This window comes from Rousettus aegyptiacus, unplaced genomic scaffold (genome assembly GCF_014176215.1).
Source record: "Rousettus aegyptiacus isolate mRouAeg1 unplaced genomic scaffold, mRouAeg1.p scaffold_m13_p_13, whole genome shotgun sequence".
NCBI lineage: Eukaryota > Metazoa > Chordata > Mammalia > Chiroptera > Pteropodidae > Rousettus > Rousettus aegyptiacus.
In genome coordinates this window covers 4,847,436-4,869,745 of record NW_023416288.1, presented here as the reverse complement: position 1 = coordinate 4,869,745, position 22,310 = coordinate 4,847,436, and the positions used below count along the sequence as shown (strand labels likewise).

Here is a 22,310-nt window from a genome sequence, read left to right as displayed (position 1 = left end):
CACGTGCATGGAAGTCGAACACATCAGTCCTGGGGCAGATCCAAGTTTTGTGAGGCTGAAACTTGTACAATTTGAGGGGATGCTCTCTTTAAGAAAGAGAGTGAAAAATTACAAGTGCTGAATTAGGTACGGGCCTTGAAAGAAGTTCATGCAAGTGAGGGTTCCTCGTAAATCTCCTCTTAGTTCCTAAGTTCCAAGTAGCAGCTGGGTACATCTTGGCTGACTGCTCTACAACTCTTAAGGAAAAAGAGGCCAAAGTGTATCATAATTGTCCTCTACGCCAATGAGTACCAGATGTTTTTAAAATAAGTCTAGGTTATTTAAATTGTTTTGAGAGTTATTATACATTTTTTAAAAAATAAATATAAATTATCTACTAAAATGTAAAAATATGGGCCCCTGATCACTTTCATGGTAAGAGGGAAGTGGAGTGGAATCAAACAGACAAGGTAAGGTAATGAAAATATGCACAAGAAGTTAGAAAATTTGATTGCTCTTCAAGGAGAGACTGTGTTTGTGATACTCATTTTTAATGTTGAAAAATGCTTGGCGAAGTCTAGAAGGCCTTTCCCTGGGCCAGGACTCCAAATTACAATGATACTACCAAACACTCTAAAGTTTTTTGCGAATTCCCAGAGTCCAGGTTTAGTTTGATTGGATCAGTCACAATACTGAACATTTCATTTTGTGTCATGATACACCTTCTTTGTCAAATCTAACCAGTCAAACATGATACCCATGCATTTTTATGTCCCCACAGGCACAATATTTGAATACTATGAACCCTAAGTAGCACACCTTTAAGGTGACCTGATATTCCAACAATTCTTCTAGTTCCTTCTGTTCCTTTATTAATTGCTTTTGCTTAGATGTTAAATCTTCTCGTAAATTTTTGATTTCTATTTTCTTCTGCATTGTTTCCTTACGTAATTCTTCAGTGCTTTCTCTCAATATTCTCATTTTCTTCTCCATTTCCTTTAAAAGTCACGAAAATTATCAGATTACAGAGTCTGAGCAAACATCCATCTAAAAGTCAAATTAAAAATAAATTTACTCACTATTTTACTTCTGTTTGTTTTGAGCTTCACGAATGTTTTCTTATAAATTGTATTTCAAGTTAAATATGATTTATGATTTCTGACATTTCCAATAAAGGTATGACAATTGTACAACATGATAAACATTTTACAATAAATTCAATCTTATTTTTTTTACTAGTGCTCTTTTCTATCCTCCTGTATTTTAAATGCTTCTTTTTTTCTGAGTTAATTTTTATTTCAATCCAAAAAGTATTAATGAACATTTCCAGCCTATTTTCTAGTAGCTTTGTGATTTGACAAAATCGAATGCAAATAACTTTTGAATATTTGGTTTATGGTTAACCTGAGTTATACATGAGATTAGGGAGTCTGTATTGGAATATCCAAATACCTTTGCACTCCTTAATTCCCCACTTCTCTCATTTCATGTACACTCTCCCCCAAACACCCTCCACCCTAGGCTCATAACACACCATGACTGATTATTTGGAAAGTGTTTGACTTATGAGAGAGAATTCTGCATTTTATACTCAGAAAGTCTGTACATTACTAATTTATTGAGTGAATGAATCCATTTAGTCTATACTGAGCTTTCTGCATATCTCCCTCCTCCATTGCTGTTGGGAGAGAGTGAAATTAGTGATCCTATGATCAGAACTAAAATTGAAAATGCTTTTTTTTCATAAAAATCTGTATTGTAAATGGTGATTAGGTATCCTTATATAACAGTATGTATTATAAATATTATAATTTATATATGTAATATATATTCATATATACATATGTAAATTTTATATTTTACTAAAATTATATATATTAATATAGTTTACTCTATATTAAACAGGTTTTAGTGCCTTGGAATTAAAATACCAACAACACATTTTTCAAATATAACCATTCAGAAGGTAGAAACAATGCAAAGTGTGATTTCTATTTACTTTGTATGATAGATTGCAAAAAGTGAACACAAATTCCTCCTATTCTTGTCTTTGTCATTCTTTGCATTAAGAGATAGGGCCTCTTTCTCTATCCCTTGATTTTAGACTTGGCCATGTGACTTGCTTTGACCAATGACGTTTTCCAAAAATGATTTATACAGAGGCCTGAAATGTGCTTGCATGTTGGGGTTTGCCCTCTATTGAGGCTGTTTGTCTCTTTTCTTGAAGTCGGAAACTTTTACACCATCATGTGACATGTGGTCTTAGATCAACTAGTCTGACAATTGGCTGACATATGAATGAAGCATCCTAGACCACCCAGCCCTAACTGAGCCAGCTTAGACCAGAATTCACAACTGTGAAAAATAAGAAATGGTGGTTGTTTTAAACCACTATGTTTTGGGAAGGTTTGTTATGCAGGAATAGATAAGTGAGACATCCTCTTTACAAAAATTTCTTGTAATAAGCTGTTAGGAAACTATGAGAACCAATCATAGAATCCTTTTTCTCTCCTAGAAACAAAGCAGATATTGTCTAGCTAAACACAGCTTAAATTAGGTGCCAAATAGCTAAAGCCTGTAATAGACACCACCTATGTTTACGCCAAGAGTTAAACAGATATTCGTTTTAGCATTGTCCAGAGTTAAGACTTCTGGATCTTTTAAATGTTTCAGGGTATGGTTGTTTTGACAAATTAATATTTATCAAAAGATATGTTTGAACCCAGCTGTATTTAACAAACTCTAAACCATCTAAGACTTACTCCTGGCTTAGGAATTTTCTCGAATTCCTTTATTATGATGCTTTTTTCTTCCATTAAGCTGAAAAAAAAAAATAAAAAAAAGAGATTTAACAGTACAAAAGTGTTAGCTATTTCTGCAGTAATAACTTTCTCTTTTCTCTTCCCATGCCTGTTTGCCTGGCCCAGTGTCTATTCTTTATGATAGTTTCAGTGACTCCTATAGGTCCATTTAGGTGGTACCCATTAGAGTAGTTATCACATTATAACTGCTTGGGAGCATGACCTTCCTCCTGGACTCTAGCTCCTTCTAGGCAGGCTCTGGGCTGTTTTTTCTTCTTTATATTATTTGCAATGAACTAGTGCTTGCCTGGATTACTGCAACATCTTTTGCTGGTTTCATCAAATAAGCAAATCCCATTAGCCAGCAGGTCTGAGAAACTGGAGCTAAAGATGCATGCATTCTAGGTTTTTTTTTAATGAAATTACATTTGCAATAATGTAAGATAAGATTATTCTAATAAGTGTGTACCACGTGGAATTTAATATAGGTTAGTTGCTTGGCCACAGGCTAAAGCTGATTTTTTCAGAGCTTTGAATTCTTACGCCTCTGCTTTTTACACCATGCATATAAATTGATGTTATTTTACTTCCAGGTTATTGATCTTATACCTCACTCGTGCTGCCAACAGGGGGCAGTAGCGTGTTGCCATCATTTGGTTGTAAAGGCAACTTAGATGTCCCTGAGTTTCAAAATGGTGACATGACGCTCTCCCACAGTCAATACTTATAATCTGTTCTTTAAATAAATATAAAATGATACTTTCTTTAAGTAAACATAAAATGACTAATTCTTTGGGGCAGTTTTAACTAATATTTCTGTTATGCCTTTTTCTTATTTTTAGTAAAAAGCAGATTGATTTTTTCCTTTAAAATGTATATTTTTCTATTTATAGGGAAATACCGCTGAACCTTGAACAACATGGATTGTACTGTGGGGGTCTACTTTTAAAAATAATTTTCTGATTTTTTAATTATAGTTGACATAAAATAGTATATTAATTTCAGGTGTAAAACATAGTGATTAAACATTTATATAACTTATAAAGTGATCACTCCAAGAAATCTATTATTCATTTGACACCATACATATTTATTACAATATTTTTGTCTATATTCCTTATCCTGCAATTTACAGTCCTGTGACTATTTTGTAACTACCAATTTGTACTTATTAAGCCCTTTCCCTTTTTCACCTACTGCCTCTCAAACCCCTCCCATCTGGCAACCATCAAAATATCCTCTATATCTATGAATTTGTTTCTGTTTTGTTTATTTTGTTTCTTAGATTTCACATGTAAGTGAAGGCATATGGCATTTGCCTTCTCTGACTTACTCCACTCAGCACAATATCCTCTAGATCCATCCGTGTTGTTGAAATAGCAAGATTTCATTCTTGCTATAACTGAAAATTATTTTTATGGCTGAGTAATATTCCATTGTATATATGATGCACCTCTTCTCTAAATTTTTATCCATTCATGAACACCCCAGGTTGCCTCTATATCTTGGCAATGAACACATGGATTCACATGGACCTTAAAAGTGGTGTTTTGAGTTTCTTCGAATAAATACCCGGAAGTGGGATTACTGGGTCCCTAGTTATAGCATTTGTTTTAAAGTCTATTTTGTCTGGTATAAGTATTGCTATTCCAGCTTCCCTCTTCCCCCATTTCCATTTTCATGAAATATCTTTTTCTATCCCTTTACTTTCAGTCTGTGTGTATGTTTTTCTACCTTAAAGGAGTCTCTTATAGGCAGCATACGTAGTGGTCTTGTTTTCTTATCCATTCAGCCATTCTAACTTTGGATTGGAGCATTTAACCATTTTTTCACTTGAATGGTTGATATATATGTACTTATTGCCATTTTATCATTCACATTTTTATCTTCTTTCCTTCTTTTTCTTCTTAAAGACATTCTTCTAACATTTCCTGTGATACTGGCTCGGTGTTGATAAACTCCTTTAAGGTCTTTATCTGTCCTTTAATTCTAAATGATAGCTTTGCTTAGGTAATCTTGGTTGTAGGTCTTTGCTTTTCATCGCTTTGAAAATTTCATGCTAATCTTTTTTGGCCTGTAAAGTTTCTGTTGAGAAATTGACTGAAAGTCTTATGGGAGTGCCCTTGTAGGTAGCTAACTGCATTTCTCTTGCTGCTTTTAAAATTCTTTGTTTTTAACCATGGGCAATTAATTATGATGGTCTTGATGTGGGCCTTTTTGGGTTCATCTTCTTTGGGACTCTCTGTGCTTCCTGGGCTTATATTTAAGGTTAGAGAAGTTTCCCATCATTATTTTTTCAAATAGGTTTTCAATTCCTTGCACTCTCTCTCTTCTCCTTCTGGTATACCTATGATATAAATGTTGGTATGCTTAATGTTGTGTCCGAGACCCCTTAAACTATCCTCATTGTTTTGAATTCTTTTTTCTTGTTGCTGTTCTGACTGGGTGTTTTCTGTTACCTTATCTTTTAAATCACTGATTCAATCCTCGGATTCATTTAATCTACTGTTAATTTTTTCTAAGGTACTCTTCATCTCAGTTATTGCATTTTTCCTTTCTGACTGGTTTATGTTTTCTATCTCCACTTTTATGTTTCTATCTCTTTGTTAAAGTTCTCACTGAGTTCATCTACTCTTTCCCTATGTTCATTAAACATCCTTACAACCAGTGTTTTTGAACTCTGCATCTGATAGATTGCTTGTCTCCATTTTGTTTAGTTATTTTTCTGGAGCTTTGTCCTGTTCATTTGAAACATGTTTCTTTGTTTCCCCATTTTGTCTGCCTCCTTGTGTTTGTTTCTATGTATTAGGCAGGACTATTATGTCTCCTCGTTTTAGTAGAATGGGCTTATGTAGTAGGTGTCCTATGGAGTCCACTGGTGCAGTCTCCCTCATCACCTGAACTGGATGCTGCAGACGTATACCTTGTGTGGGTTGTGTGTGCCCTCCTGTTGTAGTTGAGACTTGGTTGCTTTTTGTATGTCAATGAGAGGAATTGTGCCTTGGACTAATTGGTTGTGAGGACTGGCCAATGACTACAGTAGAGGAGATGTGCAGGGGCTGAACTTATGGAGCAGGATTTGCTTTAGCAGGGATCTGGTGCCTGCCCAGTCAGTCTGCTCTTTGAATGTGTTGTCTTCAGATGCTGCTCAGGGTAGTTCTCTGGCTCATTCTGAAGCTGGGGACCGGGAAGGTCCCTGCCACAGTCCAAGTTCAGCCACAGCCTGTACCCTGCCCAGGACAACCTAACATCAGCCACCAAGTAATCATAGACGGCTGTCACCCATGCTGGGCTTGGAGATGACTTGAGAGGCCAAGCTGTGCGCTAAGAGTGGTTGCTGTTAGTGCTGGGCTTGGGGACGCTCAGCAAGTGATATGGGGCATGCCGAGGCCAGATGCTGTTTGTTTACAAATTGTGAACCTTTGCGAGATTTTAGGAAAGTCCACAGCATGAGCCAAGACAGGTTGTTTGTATGGAAAAGCCACTGGAAATGGTTTGAGTGGGCCCACAAGGTGGGCGGTGCAGGATTGCAGGGAATCATCAGGGCTCGGTGACCAGTGTTTGCTAGATTGATGGGGATTCAGATAAGGTGGCCCACCTATGTCTGCACACTGGGAGGGTGGAGGACTCAACAAAGGAACAACTGCCTCTCCCAACATTTCTGCTTGGAAGAAAGCTTCCCCTTTAGTCCTCACTCTAAAACCAGACAAATCAGTTCCTCCTTCACTGGAAGTCCAGATATTTTTTTTTTTCAATGAACATGGTAAATGTGTTTTCTCTTCCTAATGATTTTCTTAATAACATTTTCTTTTCTCTAGTTTACCTTATTTTAAGAATACAATATTATATATATAAAGTATAAAATATTATATATATATATATAAAGTATAAAATATGTTAATCAACTGTTTATGTTATCGGTAAGGCTTCCTGTCAACAGTAGGCTAACTTTTAGGGAAATTAAAAGTTATACATGGATTTCGACTGCAAGGGGGTCAGCACCTTTACTGCTCCCACCCTGAATTGTTCAAGGATCAACTGCATATCCTGCATAATCCCATCTCATCACACCAATTGATCACTGTTGTTTTATTTTTAATAACTTTAGTATTATTTTCATGTATTTCTAATAGAATATTTTTAATTAATATCTTCATATTATTTTCCTTTTAATACTTTTTAATAAAATTATATCAAATGTGTATATATGATTAAACCTATTTTTACCCAACATGTAATTAAAATATTTCCCAATTTCAAAACAGACTTTATAATTAATAATTGAATAGTTTCAAAGTTTTCTAGGAAGGAATGTACCATAATAATGTAATCCTAAATATTGTCTATCTTTTACTGAACCTACTGTATGCCAGATATATGCATCATTTCTAAACTTCAGAACCTTGCTAAGCAACTGTAGTTATCTTCCTTATACAAATGACAAAACTGAGGAGTTAGCACCTTTTTCAAAGACACACAGTCAAGGCTGAACTGACATTCAAACCCAGAGTGCATTTCAGTATCAAGCTGCCCCTGGAATAATTATTAATTATTCCACTATTTTTTAGACTTTAGATTGCTTTCAATTTTTCATGTTTATGAATAATAATGTAATAAACAACTTTATGCATTATCTTTTTTTCTTTTTGGATTCTTGTTTTTGCATGGCAGTATAAGGATTAAAAAATTATTTTATGCCTCTTGATATATATTAACTCTTAACCTTTTAAACTGACATTAACATTTAAATCTGTCTGACATTTTTAGGTTTCCCGACTAAGGGATGATTCAATGTCAAAGGTCCTCAGGATTCTTTTCTTTTCCGCAGCAATCTAAAGTCTAAAATCTCTTCAGGGAAAGTTTTTAGAAAGATAATGACTACTTTGTTTCAAAAATTAATTCTCAACAGTATTTATTTAATTACTTCATTGTTTATTTATAATGTATTAATTTAATTTACTTACATAGGTTACATATTCTTTCTTGAACTGCATATTTATCAAGAGATCATCGGTGAATATTAGTCTCCAAACTAAAATTATGTATTGTAACAGATTTAATTATTAACTTAGCACATAATTATACCTACCAATAGCATTTATTGTAGAATTTATATTTTGTGAAAACATGAGAAAAGCAACCAAAATATAGAGTAAAATCTTTTATTTATAGTGTATTAGAACAATATACTATTCTTAGTTGTTGTCAGTGATTCAGAAGTTCCTACAGATGTTGGGGTAGAGGAGAGCTAGTTATTTGGGCTTCTATGATTTAGAGCCTAAATAAAATGAGAATTCGTTGTGCCAATGTGAAAACTATCTTCTGTACATTTGGATGAATAGTCTTCTCTCAGTAGCTTAATTTTTAAAAATTTTTATGTGGGGATGGAAAAATCTTTTTTCCTTGGGGAGTGTTGAATGAATTTGTTCTGAACCATGCAATATTAAATATGTGAAGCCAATGAAATAAGAGACTATTTTTCTTCCCTGATATCTTTTGGTATCACTACTATTTTTATGAAAACAAGTTTGTTAATTTTTGAACTCTTAATAGTTAAGAATGCAAGGGAGTCTGTTTAAGCTAAAGTATCATGTATTAAAATCTAAAAATACACACTAAACTTTTCTATAAATGTGCATTTTAAATGTTCTTGTTCACAGTAGGTCACTATGCATGTCGCCTCCCCATCTCAAGATGAACAATTTGCCTGTCTATACCTAAAAGGCAAGAGTTCTGTTTTTTTCCCCCTTGGCAGGAATACTTGGAAATTTTAAACAATTTAAATATCAACTGACTTATGTTCTTAACCTTTCATGAAAATGTCGAGCCTTCATATTTTCAATACTAATGAACAACCACCAATTGTTTTAATTTCATTATTTTGTCAACTGAAAGAATGCTTACAGAGCACAGAAATAGTTAGGCTTTCTTTTTATAGATATCACTGGTGAGCCTGAAACAAGTTTAGATTTGAACGACAAAAAAGAACTTAGATTTTTATCCCCTGAATATAATTCTCCCGATTAAGCTAGTCTCCTTTATGCCCCAGCTGAAAAAATAGGCCACAAAAAGAAGATTCCAAACTCAGGACTTGCAAGGTCCCCAGGAGGTCACTCAAGTCATTTGCTTATCTCTCAGCAGGACTGAATTATATTCACTTGGTCAGAAATCTACCTACTCTTAAAAATAGCCAGAGGAAGTTCTGCCACCTTAAATGGTAAGAAATTCTAGGAGAGAAGGTTTGGCTTTGTCTCTAGTACCCAAACACAGCACACAGCACACCATAGCACAAAACCTGGATTGCAGTCACTTTGAAGTTCAATCTAAATATTGTGATTTGCTGAACAAACTCTTCCACTGACTTACTACTCACAGGAGGAATGTTAGAGGAGATTTTGGAAATAACATTTGTCCTTCTGGCAATACATTTCTACTTTAGTTCACTGAATGACATCCTCTAGGTTTGGATAAGTAAATCTGTCTTCCAAAAGGATGTAACTTTCTTCTTTGATCTGAAGGAATGGTTTAGTTATAGGAGAACAAGTTTAAAAATGTGGTCTGCATTCCCATATTGGAAGTATAGATGTGATGCTCAGCTCACATAGGCTTATTTGGAAAGTGCACGTGGGACGCTCAACATGCAGACAAATAATCTGGTACCGCAAAAAAGATAAAGGGCCACCATCAGGGCAGTAGAGGGAGAGAGTGTGTGCATGCCAAGTCCTTGTTCTGTGGAGTGTGTTCTTTGGCTGCAGCTCCCAATATTTATGGCTTTCCTGATACATGGAAAACATAGCAGGAAACTCCTTTTCCTGAAAGCATTTCCCTGTCACCCGGGCTTTTTTCTAGAAGTTGTATAACCTTATTGTTCAGGGTCTGGCTGTTCTAGGAAATCAAGGAAAGTTATAAACTTGTCATCATCTTCATGTTGCTATCTCACACTTGTACCTAAAATTTCTAATTTAGTCTAATTTTTTTTTTCTGATTTTGTTTATGCGGAAACAGCTTGGTTCATATCTGTTTTCATTGTGCTTAAGAGAATTGTGTACTTACCTATTCAATCTGTACTGATTATGGAACTCTCGTTCCTTCACTGCATTGTATTCATTTTGATACTTGAGAAGTTGTTCTCTCATTTTGGAGACCTCAGTGGAGAATGCCTCTGGAAAATTATCAGCTTGCTGCAGGTGAAACTGCTGCTGTTCTATTTGCTCAGTGAAACGTTTGGCATTCTGGAGCAGTTGGACCTCTGACTCTTGCGTGCTGGGTTCCATGAAAACAGAAATTCATATAATGAGGGGTGTATACCACCTTCAATCCCCTCAGTAGCTCATGTGGGGGTCTAGCGAGGAGGGGAAACAGTATGTCCACAATGCACCCCTTTACTTCCATTCCCGGGTTGAATTCAATTCAGTGACACTTTTGTACCAAGTATTGCACTAGATACTAGAGGTGGATGGAGCTCACAATCTAATAGAGGGGGACACATATAAATAGATAGCTAGAATACCAGGTGACAAGTGCTATCACTAGTGTCTAGATTAAGATGGTGAGAGATAACAGAGAAAGGATTAAGTTGGATGAGAATGTGATAGTTGTGCTTAACTTTGAATAACGATTTTGATTTCTGTGGGCGGGGACAACAATAAGGAAAGAGTGGGTCCTCCCTTCAACTGCTCCAGTAATGCTGGCTCTCTTAGATTCTTGAATTCTCCTGAACTGATTGTAGGAAAATCTTTCCCTCCTTCATGAACTAAGAAAATACAGAAAGATTTCTAATGATACTTTACTAGGAAACTAGAAAGAAAAATTACCCTATAAAATGATGGACATAATTAATTTACAGATTTCTGATCCTAAATTCAATGCCTGACTAATGCTGGACTTGAATGTCACAGTAGAGAGGGATTTGTACAACCCCAATTGTATTCTCTCATCTTGGCCCTATCAAGGGAGAGCGGTTAAGCATGTGACTAGAAGCAAATTTGAATGTACACAGAAATTAGGCTTAATGGAATCTTCAAGATCTTCTAGAACTCACTCAGCTATGCTAAAAGCTAATATCAGCTCCAGCTTACCAGAAGACTTGATTTCTCCTTCTTAGAGACTCACTGCCTGACATTAGCTACTTTTCCTATTAGGAAGTAGGACCCCTGGCATTTCTTGTTTTATTTTATTTTATTTTATTATTTTTTCTTCTTTCTTTTCCTTTTATTTCTTTTTTCTCCCCTTCTTTTTTCTTTTCTTTTTTCTTAATGTGTATAGCACCCGGTATTCCTAGGTGGTCTCCCATTCAAGTACTAACCAGGCCCGACCCTACTTAGCTTCTGAGATCAGACGAGATCAGGCGTATTGAGGGTAGCATGGCCATAGACTGCCATCTTCTGTTTTAACACCAGCAATATCTTTTGGTGTGTGCTCCCCACCATGCTTCCTAACCAGGAGAAATCTTTAGGTTTCAGCTCATTTGCAGAGATGCCTAATGACTTGATCAAATCTGTCTCAGCTGAAGCCACCAACTCTACTCGAGTAATTTTCCCAGGCTTTAATATATTATATGCTCAATAATATCCAGAGAAACATTTTTTGGGACATAATATGTTCCAGGCACTATGTTAAGTGCCAAATAGCAACAAAAATAGCTACAATGATAACTTTCATAATTTCCATTAATAAAAGCTGGAGTTTTTCTTATAATTCAATTTCCTTGTACGCTAATATACTTTGTATACCTAAAGATATCTGATCTTAACATGAGTCTTCAACTATGGAATTGTCAGGTATTCTCTTGAGCCCCAGTGCCTGTTTTCCCCAGAAAGGAGGTGGGCAAGTTGCTTAGGGTTCCAGCCAGAACACAAATGGTATTTCACCAACATGGATTTGACAGATGGTGTCAGTAGAAGAGAATTTTACCAACTCTTATTACGTACTTTTATGGGAAACTCATTCAGTTTCAGCTCAGCATTTCCAGCCAATATCTGCCCTGCTATAGCCCCAGCAGCAAGAGTAAAGGTCTACTTCATCATGCCTTTCCCAACCACCAGGCAGTGGGAGTAGGAGAGTGGTGGGTGTTTGTAATGCCAAAAGAAGGAACTAAGGGGTCAAGAGGAGATAAAATGTGGGTAGTGGAAGGGGAGTAATAGTTTTGCAACATGACCAGGAAGTAGGAAGAAATAATGCTATAGTCTTGGTCCTGCATTGCAATCTGTCACTGGGGCCCAGAGAACTGTGCTGTGGGCCAGGGAAGGAGGAAGCAAAGCAAGCATCCTGCAAGGGCTCTAGATTAGAGCTAACCAGAGGATGAGAAATGATGCAATATTCCTTGTATCTGTAAAGAGGTTCGGAGGAATGCCCCAAGAACTGCATGGGCTTTTCTCTTACTTAAGCAGTGTTGGAAAAGATTACTCCAGACTTTTCATCTAAGTACTCTACATTCCTGAGTCTTGAGAACTATGTGCACACACTGGCAGGAAGGACTAATTGTGAGAAATGGAGTCTCTATTAAGGCTGAGGGTGAAGATTTAGCTTAGAGCTGGGGAGGAGGAGGAGCCAAAGCTGAAGGTTCTGGAGGATGGTTAGGAAATTCAGTGGAGCCTAGTAAGAATAGGGTGGAATAAAAGTGAAGGATGAATAGGGAAGCAGTTCTGCTCTTCTCCTAGTCATTCACTCTTCCTGTTATCCTCAACGTATCTAAATGACTGTTCAAGAAAAGAAGTAGGGGTAGTGTTTGGAGACTGGAGGAGAGAATGGCTGGGGAATGGCAGGATAGAGTTTCTATGCATTGCTGTCTTTTTTTGGCTTTTGATGAAAACTTTGTGCAAGGCCATGAAGCAGGCTGTGGGGAAAAGGAAGAAAGAAGTGTGGGAGTAGTAAGGAATAGCAGCAGAATAGGATTCCCCCCTCACACCCTTTTTCACACTCCTTCCTTCTTGATTCCCAATGACTGATAACAGGTGCTTAGGAAACCTTGTTGAATTATTCTGTAGAAGCTTATTCTTCTGACCTGCTGTTGACTGGGCTAAGCTAAGATAAGTAGCCTCGGGTAGGAGGAAGAGCTGAGAAGTAGAGACCAAAGTCTCAGCAGATGTAGGTTGGAGTTGTCATAGAACCTATACTTCTGAGTGGTGGGGAGAGGTGGAGAGGAGACAATCCTATAGGATTGTCCTGTAGCAGCTAAGGTGAGTGTTCCATCAAAATCCCCTTGGCCCACTCTCATACATACCTACAGCACCTGTGTGCTTCTGCCTGAGAGCTTTCTCTGGACATAGGAGCTTGCTTGGCTTTTCAAAGGGCAAGCCAGACATGCCAGGAGCTCATTTCCCTAGCAGCAAATCTTAATCAACAAGGGATGGACAAATACCCTAGTTTCCTCACCCTTCAGCAGTAGGGTTCTAAGGTATGTTTTATATAGTCACACAGAAGGTACTCAGTGAGACTGAGCCCCAGTTGCCCACAATGTTAACTTGAAAATTAACACATCCCCAGCAGGATTCCTTTCTTCCCTTTCTTCCCTTTCTCACTCCTCCACTCTTTCATGGTAATTTCTGATGTTTGAGTTCAAACTACGTGAACTCAAATCCTTGCCTCAGAATTGGCTTTGGAGGGGGGCAGTGATGCAAAATAAGACAGGTCCCATCACAAGTAAGAAATATAAATGTGATAAAAGATATAGTCACATGGGCAAATAGCATACCTTACAACAGTATCATGCAGCAAAGTGTACTTCGCTTTTAATTCTGCCATTCTGGTTCCAGGGAGTTTTCCCATAGCATGTAACTAGCAAAGAGAACACAAGATCACTCTCTTTATGCTTTAAGCAGAGGTTACACAGATATATAGTCATCTTATAAAATCTTTCAGTTAAACAGTAGAGAGAAAACATATCAGGAAATTTGGTATATTAAAAAGATGCGGAGTGCTTGGAGAAAATAGTTCTCATTCTATTCTGTCTCCAGGAAGCTCTGTGTCCCTAAGCAAGTCTTTTACCTCTCTAGATAGACTATGATTTTTTCACTGTAAATTGAGAGAATGAATCGAGTTAAATTTCTCCAATTCTAAAAAACGTATTCTTAGTTTTAGCAAACAATCTTTCTAATGGAGATTACTAGGATGGCTATTTGTATGTTGAGAGAACTTATAATTATTGGGCATCTATTACAAGCAAGTGTTGTATATCAGTTATTTCATTCTCAAAAATGTTTTGTGAAGTAGGTATTATCTCCGTTTTAAATTAAAGTTTAGAAAAGTAAGTTGTCCAAAGTTACAGAGATATTTAAAGCAGAGTCAGGATTGAAACCTAAGTGGTCCAGCTCCAAAATTCCAAAATCATTCTCTATTCCACGAAGACTCTGCCTCTGCTGCCAAAGAGCATGATGATTTGTCTGGTATATAAAGTGATATTAATGATTCCTTTTCATTTCTGGTAAAAGAACTTTTCCTTTACTCTTTGCATTATGTGATCAGTAGTTAACAGACATCATAGCACAACATCAAACACTAAAGTTTGATGAGCATTTGTAGTATTAGGTTTGACTTTGACTGAACTGCTAGTGAGTGACAACGTTATTGAAAAATAGAACTAAAGAAAAGATTTGTTCTTCAATGCCCTGTAGTTCTTACCTCCAAAATATTTCTTGAATGTATCCACTTTCTTCTCCCTTCCCTGATCCCACTAGTCTAAGTCACATCATCTGTCAGGTGGATTACTACAAAACATCCACTTCCCTCCCCACATTACTGTTTCCACTCAGAGCCCCTATCTATCTTCTTCTCATGGAGATCTTTTTAAAAATAAAACAAGGTCTTATTAAACTGGGTGCTCAAAACTATTCAAATAGAACAGAATTCAAGGTCCTTGAAATAAACATTAAGGTCCTTTCATGACCCTGACATACTCCCAGCCTCTTATACAATGCCCTCCTCAAGCTCATAGTGCTCCAGCTACACTAGCTGTCTTTTATTTCCATAAACGTATACATCTTTTTCCTTCCCCAGGCCCTCTGCACTGGCCAGTCCTCACTTTATCCCCACTTCACTCAAACTCTTTCTTCATACCTCGGTTTAAATATCAGTCCATAAGAAGGCTTTCTCTGACTTCTAAATCTAAGATAGATATCCACATATATCACCCTCCCCCCAAAACTGTTTTTCATAACATATTATAATAAGTAGTACTACATTTATTTATGTTATTTAAAAAGTGAATAAGCACCATGAGGAAAGGGCCCAGGTTACCTTGTTCCTCATTCTATCCTCTGCTAGTGGAACCCCAGAAATAGTGTACCCGCTTGGAAAATATTTGCTGAGTGAGCAAATGAATGAATGTACTGGATAAAATACAAAGGTTTGAGTCTACACAGTGGAATTTCATGGCCTCTCTACCCAAGTCAGGGTAGAAAAACATTGCTAAATGCAGTATAAAACCATCTTTTTCTTTGTAAAAGTGTCTGTGATCTTTCACAAGGGCCCTACAAGCTGGTTCCAAGCCTGGGTTCCAATCCCCACAATGTTTATTTTTAATTTATGGGTAAAATATGGTGAACAAGATTTTTAAGACCTTTGAGGAGGTCCTACTTCTTACAATATGAAATATGTTAAAAAGTATTCATATATTGCTTTAAATGTAATTTATATGTAACATTTTAAGTGTGGAGTTGCTATTGCCAGGTTGGCCTAAGGTTATATTTTATAGATATTTAATTAAACACATTTGTTTTGGTTTTGCAGTGTTCTTTCTGCATTTTTGAGCCAATATATAATTTATTTCAGGTCTCAAATATTTTCATTGGTTCCTGAAAAGGGAGTAGGCCATAGACACTGTGCCTTTAAAGTCTAAAAGGTAAAAAAAAAAAAAAGAAGCTTTGCATATGGACATTCTTAAAGGAGAAAAGTTACTAGGGAAAGATATACAAAGATAAGTGTAAGAGTATGTGTTTGTATATATGTATGTATGTACTATGAAGGCTATGTGGGGGCTAACCTTGTAAGTGCCCATGTTGGGCTAGCCTTGTAAGTAGCCACCAAGTTAGCTACTGGAGGTAAGACATTGGGTGAGATAATTCTGGACTCATATTTTTAAAAACGCGTATAATATTTAGTTTTGTTTTTAGCTGAAAAAATCTTCCACCTACTGCTCTGAATAAAGGAAATAAAAATGAATGTGGCATAGGTCCTGCCCTAAAATAGCTCACAGTTCGAGGAGATACACACAAAAGACATTACAGACTGCTTAAACTCCACTCAGTAGTTTTATTGTTAGTAAATAACTACATTTGACATTTTGCAATTTTCTTTATGCTGTAAGTTAAAGCAAATAAGTTAAATTATAAATTATGGAACACTCTGAGGGGCTGGAACTTCTAGGATGGTGGTGTGAAGAGCCTGATGAATTCCTCATTTTCAAAGAAACATTGATTACACTGGTCAAAATTATCTAAGACTACCATTTAAAGTCTCTGGATATTGACCTAAGGGCATCCAAGAAACTGAGCAGCATTTATTCAACAAAATCTACTGAAACTCAGTAAGGACACTGGGAAACTATAGCATTTAAACCATGACTTGCATCTATCACCCGCCCCCCCCCCCCCACTCCATGTTGTGGAAGAACTATTCTGAGCAGGTTTGGCAGCAAGTGAAGAGCCCACCCATCTCCCCCACCTTCCTATTGCCGAAGATCTATTCAGGGGGATGGGGCAGCCCCAGAAAACTGTTACACTCATCTCTCCCCACCCTCCCAGCTCTGTATTGTGACAGAGCTTTACCGGATAGCTGCAATTGTTCTGCGGTGTTCACTCAAAGCTCCTGCTTTATAGGGAGATTCTGGGTAGGGCAACCAAGGAAGATCAGGGTCCCCTATCTCTTCCACTCCTTCTGATCAAAGTGGAGCTGAGTAAGCTGTGAAGACTTGCAGCTCTGAAGCCCTGCCTGAGGATGCTCACTTTCTGAAACAGAGTATAGAATATCCATTTGATAATACCCATTATCAAAAACAATAGACATCACAAGGGTTAATAGTAAGTGTAGGCTAATAATAGCTTACTGATATTGGTAGAGGCAGACAAGCAGAAGTTTAACAAAGAAATTGGGGTCCATGACAGCTAAAGAAGGCCCTTCTAAAATCAAACTTGATACAGGTGGTCCAGAAGGCTATGGAAAATCCCAAGCTGTGACCACACAGGAGAGACCAGATGAAGGTATTTCCAAGCTATCAGTCTCTGAGTTAAAGGCCAGGCAGACAGGTAAACTCCTTGAACTGTAAAAGTAGTCCCTAAATCACATACAGATGCAATGGAAAAGGATGAAAATGTTACTGGCTCAGGAGGCTTAAACAATTTCTGACCAATCAATGGCTAACTACTAAGCTATGTTGATATGGGGGCAATCCTCAGGAAGCCAAGTTTAAAAATTAAAACAAGATAAAAATGAAAAATGGCGTAGATGATAGAGGCTTTGTTCATCTGCTCTTATGACCACATCAGAATTGTGATGGAAACACCGAGTGAATAGCAAGCAGAGTCTGGGGTTTAGATGAACAAGCCCTACAGCTAAGGAGAAAAATAAGAAATCACCATGTAACAGGAGGAAGTCCGACAGGGCGAGGATGTGAGGTTGCTTTTTCCAAGCTACTGAGTGAGACAGAGCCTGTGGCAGCCAGAAGCTGCAGATATTCCACTTAAAAGGGCTGTGTCCATGATGGGAGTTTCATGGTGACAGACCTGCTCACTCTGAGCACCAGTGCTGGGCTGGCTGCTCTGGAGCCACAAGGGACTTACAGGAGAATGCTGAGTTGTTGGAGCAAGGGCCAGAGGTGAGGCTTTCTCCTCAGCAGAAGTGCTGGTGGTAGCCACTGTTTCTCTGTTGAGCCCACTGCCTCCCAGTGTGTGGACAGAGTGCAGCCATAGCTGAGACATCATCAAACTGGATAACAGGTCTCTCTGCCCAGAGGATTCCTTGAAACTCTGCCTCCCCCAAACTCATGGCCCCACCCAAGCCACATCCAGTTGTGTCCTTGGTGAGTCCTGTGCAACTTGCCGAACAGTGCCAAAACACACTGGTGGAAGCTGACCTCTGTTTCTGGTGTGGTTTTTTTCAGGCAACTATAAGCATAGCATCTGTGGATTACTTGCTGAATCTTAATAGGTGGCCCAAGAGGGGCTCAGGCTGGGACTAAAATTGGCCTGCTGCTGAACCTCTCTCAGGACTGTGCCTCTGGACATCTACCACACAAAGCCATGCTAATAAGACCGGGAGACTTAGGAGATTTGCTTAGTACGTTGAAACAGGCACAAAAAGAGAAGACGAAGCAGAAACCATATGAGAGAACAGAACAGAGATCAAGGAATAATGGAGTCAAGCAATCTAACAGATGCAGAGTTCAAAACACTGGTTATAAAGATGCTCAGTGCACTTAAGGGAAGAATAGATGAATTCAGTGAGAACTTTAACAAAGAGATAACAAACATAAAAATTGAAATGGAAATTATAAAAGGAAACCAGTCAGAAATGAAGAATACATTATCTGAAATGAAGAGTATGTTGGAGGAAATTAACAGAGTGGATGAAGAAGAGGATTGAACCACCAATACAGAGAATGAGAAAGCCAAGATCAACCAATCAGAATGGTAAGAAAAAGAAGCCAAGAATATAATAATAATTTAAAGAGTCTGGGACAAAATTAAGTGTAAGAACATCTGTGTAATAGGGGTATCTGAAAGAGGAAACGGAGAACAAGAAGTGGAAAAACTATTTGAAGAAATAATAATGGGAAACTTCCCTAACCTGGAAAAGGAAATAGACATACAACTCTAGGAATCTCAGAGAGTCTCAAAAACCAGGAACCCAAAGAGGCCCATATCAAGACATATCATTGTTAAATGCCAAAGGCTAAATACAAAGAGAGACTCTTAAAAGCAGCAAGAGAAAAGCAGCTAGGTACCTACAAGGGAGCACCCATGAGACTGGTAGCTGATTTCTCAACAGAAACCATGTGGAACAGAAGTGCTGGCACAAAGTATTTGATGTTATAAAAACCCAGGATCTATAACCAAGAATACTTTATCCAGCAAAGCTATCATTTAGAGTAGAAGGACAGATAAAGAGCTTCCCAGACAAAAATAAGCTAAAGGAATTTACCACCACCAAGCCAGTATTATAGGAAATGTTGGAGGGACTTCTTTAAGAAGAAAAACCATGTATCAAAATCATGAATAAAAAATGGTAATAACTACATTTCTATCAATGACTACCTCAAGTGGAAAAGAATTAAGTGCTTCAACCATTAGAGTGGATGAATGATAAGGAAACAAGATCCCTACATATGCTGCCTATAAGAGACTCACTTCAGATCACAAGAGACATACAGACTAACAGAAAGGGCTGAAAAAAAATATTGCCTTGATGGACCTGGAGGGTATTGCACAGAATGAAGTCAGATAGAGAAAGACAAATACCACGTGATTGCACGTACATGTGTAATCTAAAGAACAAAATAAACAACAATAATAATAAAAATGGAAACAAACCCAATAGACCTAGAGAATATTTTCAGGGCTACTTAGGAGGGGTTTTGGGGTAATGGTGAACAAAGGTGAAGGGATTAAGAAATACAGGTGAATAGTTACAAAATAATCTTGGAGATATAAAGTGTAACATAAGTAAAATAGTAAACAGTATTTAAGTGGGATGAGCTCTAATCACTATGCTGTACAACTGAAACTAAGCTATTATTGTATGCCAACTATAACTGAAAAAAACTCATTGAATTGTACAATGTAAATGTGAGCAACTAGTTATCTATTATATTTCAATGAGGCTGGCAAAAAAAAAAAAAAAAAAAAACAAGATAAAAACAAAGAAGGAATCTATATCAGAGGCTGAATACTGTGGTGAAATACAGTTCACAGAATTAGTGCAGCCAACCACAGAACAAATAAACATATAAACAACCATAACAAAACAGCAACAACAAAAAGCCTGGGGGGATTAGAATCCAGAGTTGCTATAATATATTATCTAAAATGTTCAATTTTCAACAAAAAATTATGAGACATGAAGAAATGAAGAAAATGGCAGGAACTGCTTTGGGAATGCAGATGTTGGACCTAACAAAGACTTCATGTAACTATTTTAAATATGTTCAAAGTATGAAATGAAATCATATTTAAAGAACTGAGAGTATGATGACAATTCATCAAATAGAGACTATCAATAAGGTATTGATCTAGAATGATAAGAACTAAGATGTTAAAATGATGTTCTTTGGGTAGTTTACATATATGGTTTTTATATTTTTATTTTTGCTTATCTGTATTTTCTAATTTGCTCCAATGCATATTTACTGCTTTTAACAATAAAAGGCTATTAAAATTGCTTGAAAGTGACTGGTCTTGAAAACAATAGGGATTCAGAGTAGCATTTCAAATTGCAGAGTCCTGCGATCAGATCCTACCGGCAGATACAGATTTTAGTTCAGACTTAGTGAAAACTCAGCTGTATTTCCCCTAAGTTGAATTTTCTGAAACAGCAGTAGTTCGGAACCTGTTGGCAGGTGGGCCAAGGATGCATATTGGCAAGTTTTATGACCACAGGATAAACAAGAAGGTTGGAGGGGTTTCTTTTCCTATTTGCTATTTCTATCTCCACTAGTCATGCAGCCTTTGGTGCCCAAGAAGCTGTGAAGAAAGCTTGACAGGGCAAAACATCTAATATATCTTTGTATTTTCTACATAAATTGGAAAAGGTTGAGTCATAAATGTTCAGAAAGAGGATTGATAAGCTATCTTTAATTTGGTCTACTCTACTAAAAAATTATCTCTCTTCGAAAGAAAAAGATCAAATTGTGAAGAATGGAATTTATACTTCTTAAAATTAAAAGTCATAATCTGGATGTTAATAGTCATCAAAAATAGACATTTTTTTTTGTAAAATTGTAAAATCTCTTTAAGCAGGTCAAGCTCTAGTTAGAAAACTTCAGACTCGAGTTAGTAGATAAAACACTTCACTCAAAAAACACAAATATGGGAAAAATAGTTGCATGTTCACACTGCATAAATGGGTACCAAGTTTATCATATTTTTTAAATGCAGAATCTAAGAAATAGAGCATAAAGATCAATTTTAAATTGTCAAAGAGTATATGCAATAAAAGGTTAGATATAATGTCATAAGTTCATAAACATAATTTCACAATAGATAATTGTGTTACTGAATTGCCCTGTTTGTAATTGAGACTGGAAGGAAACATTTACTCTAGAGCTAGAAGTTTAACAAGAGTTCATGATTCATAGATGACATATAGTAATATGGAAAAATTTTCAAAAAATTGAAATTCTAAGACATTCCAGGGAAAGTAATAGCTCAGTAAGAGCTTTTACCAAGTGAACTTATCTGGAAGGCAGTCAGCATGAGGAAACAATTAGATGTTTGTGTGAGTGTCTGCAAGGGCAACCAAGGTGGTCATGATTATTAACCTACTCTATTCTCATTGCCTCTTTGACATTACCTACTGGTTTGGTCTCATCACAAGAAATAGTTGCCATACTTTGAGAAGTAGCATAACCTTGAAAGCATAAACCCTTACAATCTTGTGTCCCTCTCACCCTCCTCTCCTTTTCACTGCTGGAAATAAGCAACATAGCTATTTGAAGTAGTTTGCAAATACAATCGAGTTCTAAAGAAGGTTCATCATTCCTATTGCTTGAATTTTCTCCTTAGCTCTTATATTAAGCTTTAGGTTTCCCATACACTTAACTCATTCACCAAACGAATTTAGGCCACCTAAACTCATTCCTCACATCAAAAGACCCATTCATCTACCCCCACACCCACCCAAAACTTTTTTCCCCATATCTCAAAAATGAAATTTTCCTTCTTCCTGGTTAAGACCAACTCATCTACCCTAGCACTTAAATATTTAGTCTTCTACTTCTTCCCAGGCATTAAATCATTAGTTACACCTTCTCTCCTTTATAAACTCTACTTTTCTCTCTTGGCTGGCTCGGCATACAGTAATCAAGTACATCACAAATGGATTTTGTGTGAATTCCAGCTCTGCTACTTTTTAACTGTAACTTGGAGTAACATTGAATCAATCTGTGCCTCAATTCCATCAGTTGTAAATGAAACCAAAATTGCCCTCATTTCATAAGACTAGTGAAGATCAAATGACTCAATATACATAAGGTATTTAGTATAGTATCTAGTACACAAATAAGAGCTTAATCAATGTCATTTATTTTATTATTATCATTAACATTATCCTCAACATATAAATTTGCTCATTTTTCTCATTTAAAAAACAAAACAAAATCCACCTTGGATGCTATGCTCCCATCTAGTCATCACTTTCTTTCTCTCCTTCATTTTCACTTCAGTTTTTCTCCAAAAGGGTAGTCTCTGCTCCTTATTTCTACTTCCTTATCTTTCAGTCACTCACTAGTCCGTAGTGAAACTGACCAGTGACTTCTTCATTTCTCTGGCTGATTTTAATATTTTTTCTCCTTATCTCTGTTTTTCACTAATATATTTATGT

At 36.8% G+C, this 22,310-nt stretch overlaps 1 protein-coding gene and 1 pseudogene across 6 annotated transcripts in view; both read right to left on the bottom strand.

The window, feature by feature from the left end:
• The window catches only part of CCDC146 (coiled-coil domain containing 146), a 131,490-nt gene that overhangs the window by 39,505 nt on the left and 69,675 nt on the right, over positions 1-22,310 (bottom strand). For 3 of the 6 annotated variants that reach the window (XM_016145939.2, XM_016145940.2, XM_036230289.1), the window contains exons 3-6: positions 13,474-13,556; positions 9,834-10,043; positions 2,742-2,799; positions 799-975 (exon numbers count right to left, since the gene is read on the bottom strand). In XM_016145939.2, the coding sequence (XP_016001425.1) occupies positions 799-975; positions 2,742-2,799; positions 9,834-10,043; positions 13,474-13,556 (528 nt within the window). Of the gene's footprint in view, positions 1-798; positions 1,027-2,741; positions 2,800-9,833; positions 10,044-13,473; positions 13,557-22,310 lie in introns of those variants that run through there. The other 3 variants (XM_016145941.2, XM_036230290.1, XM_036230291.1) reach the window with 3 other exon arrangements.
• Positions 11,037-11,155, bottom strand: LOC118611151 (annotated as a pseudogene).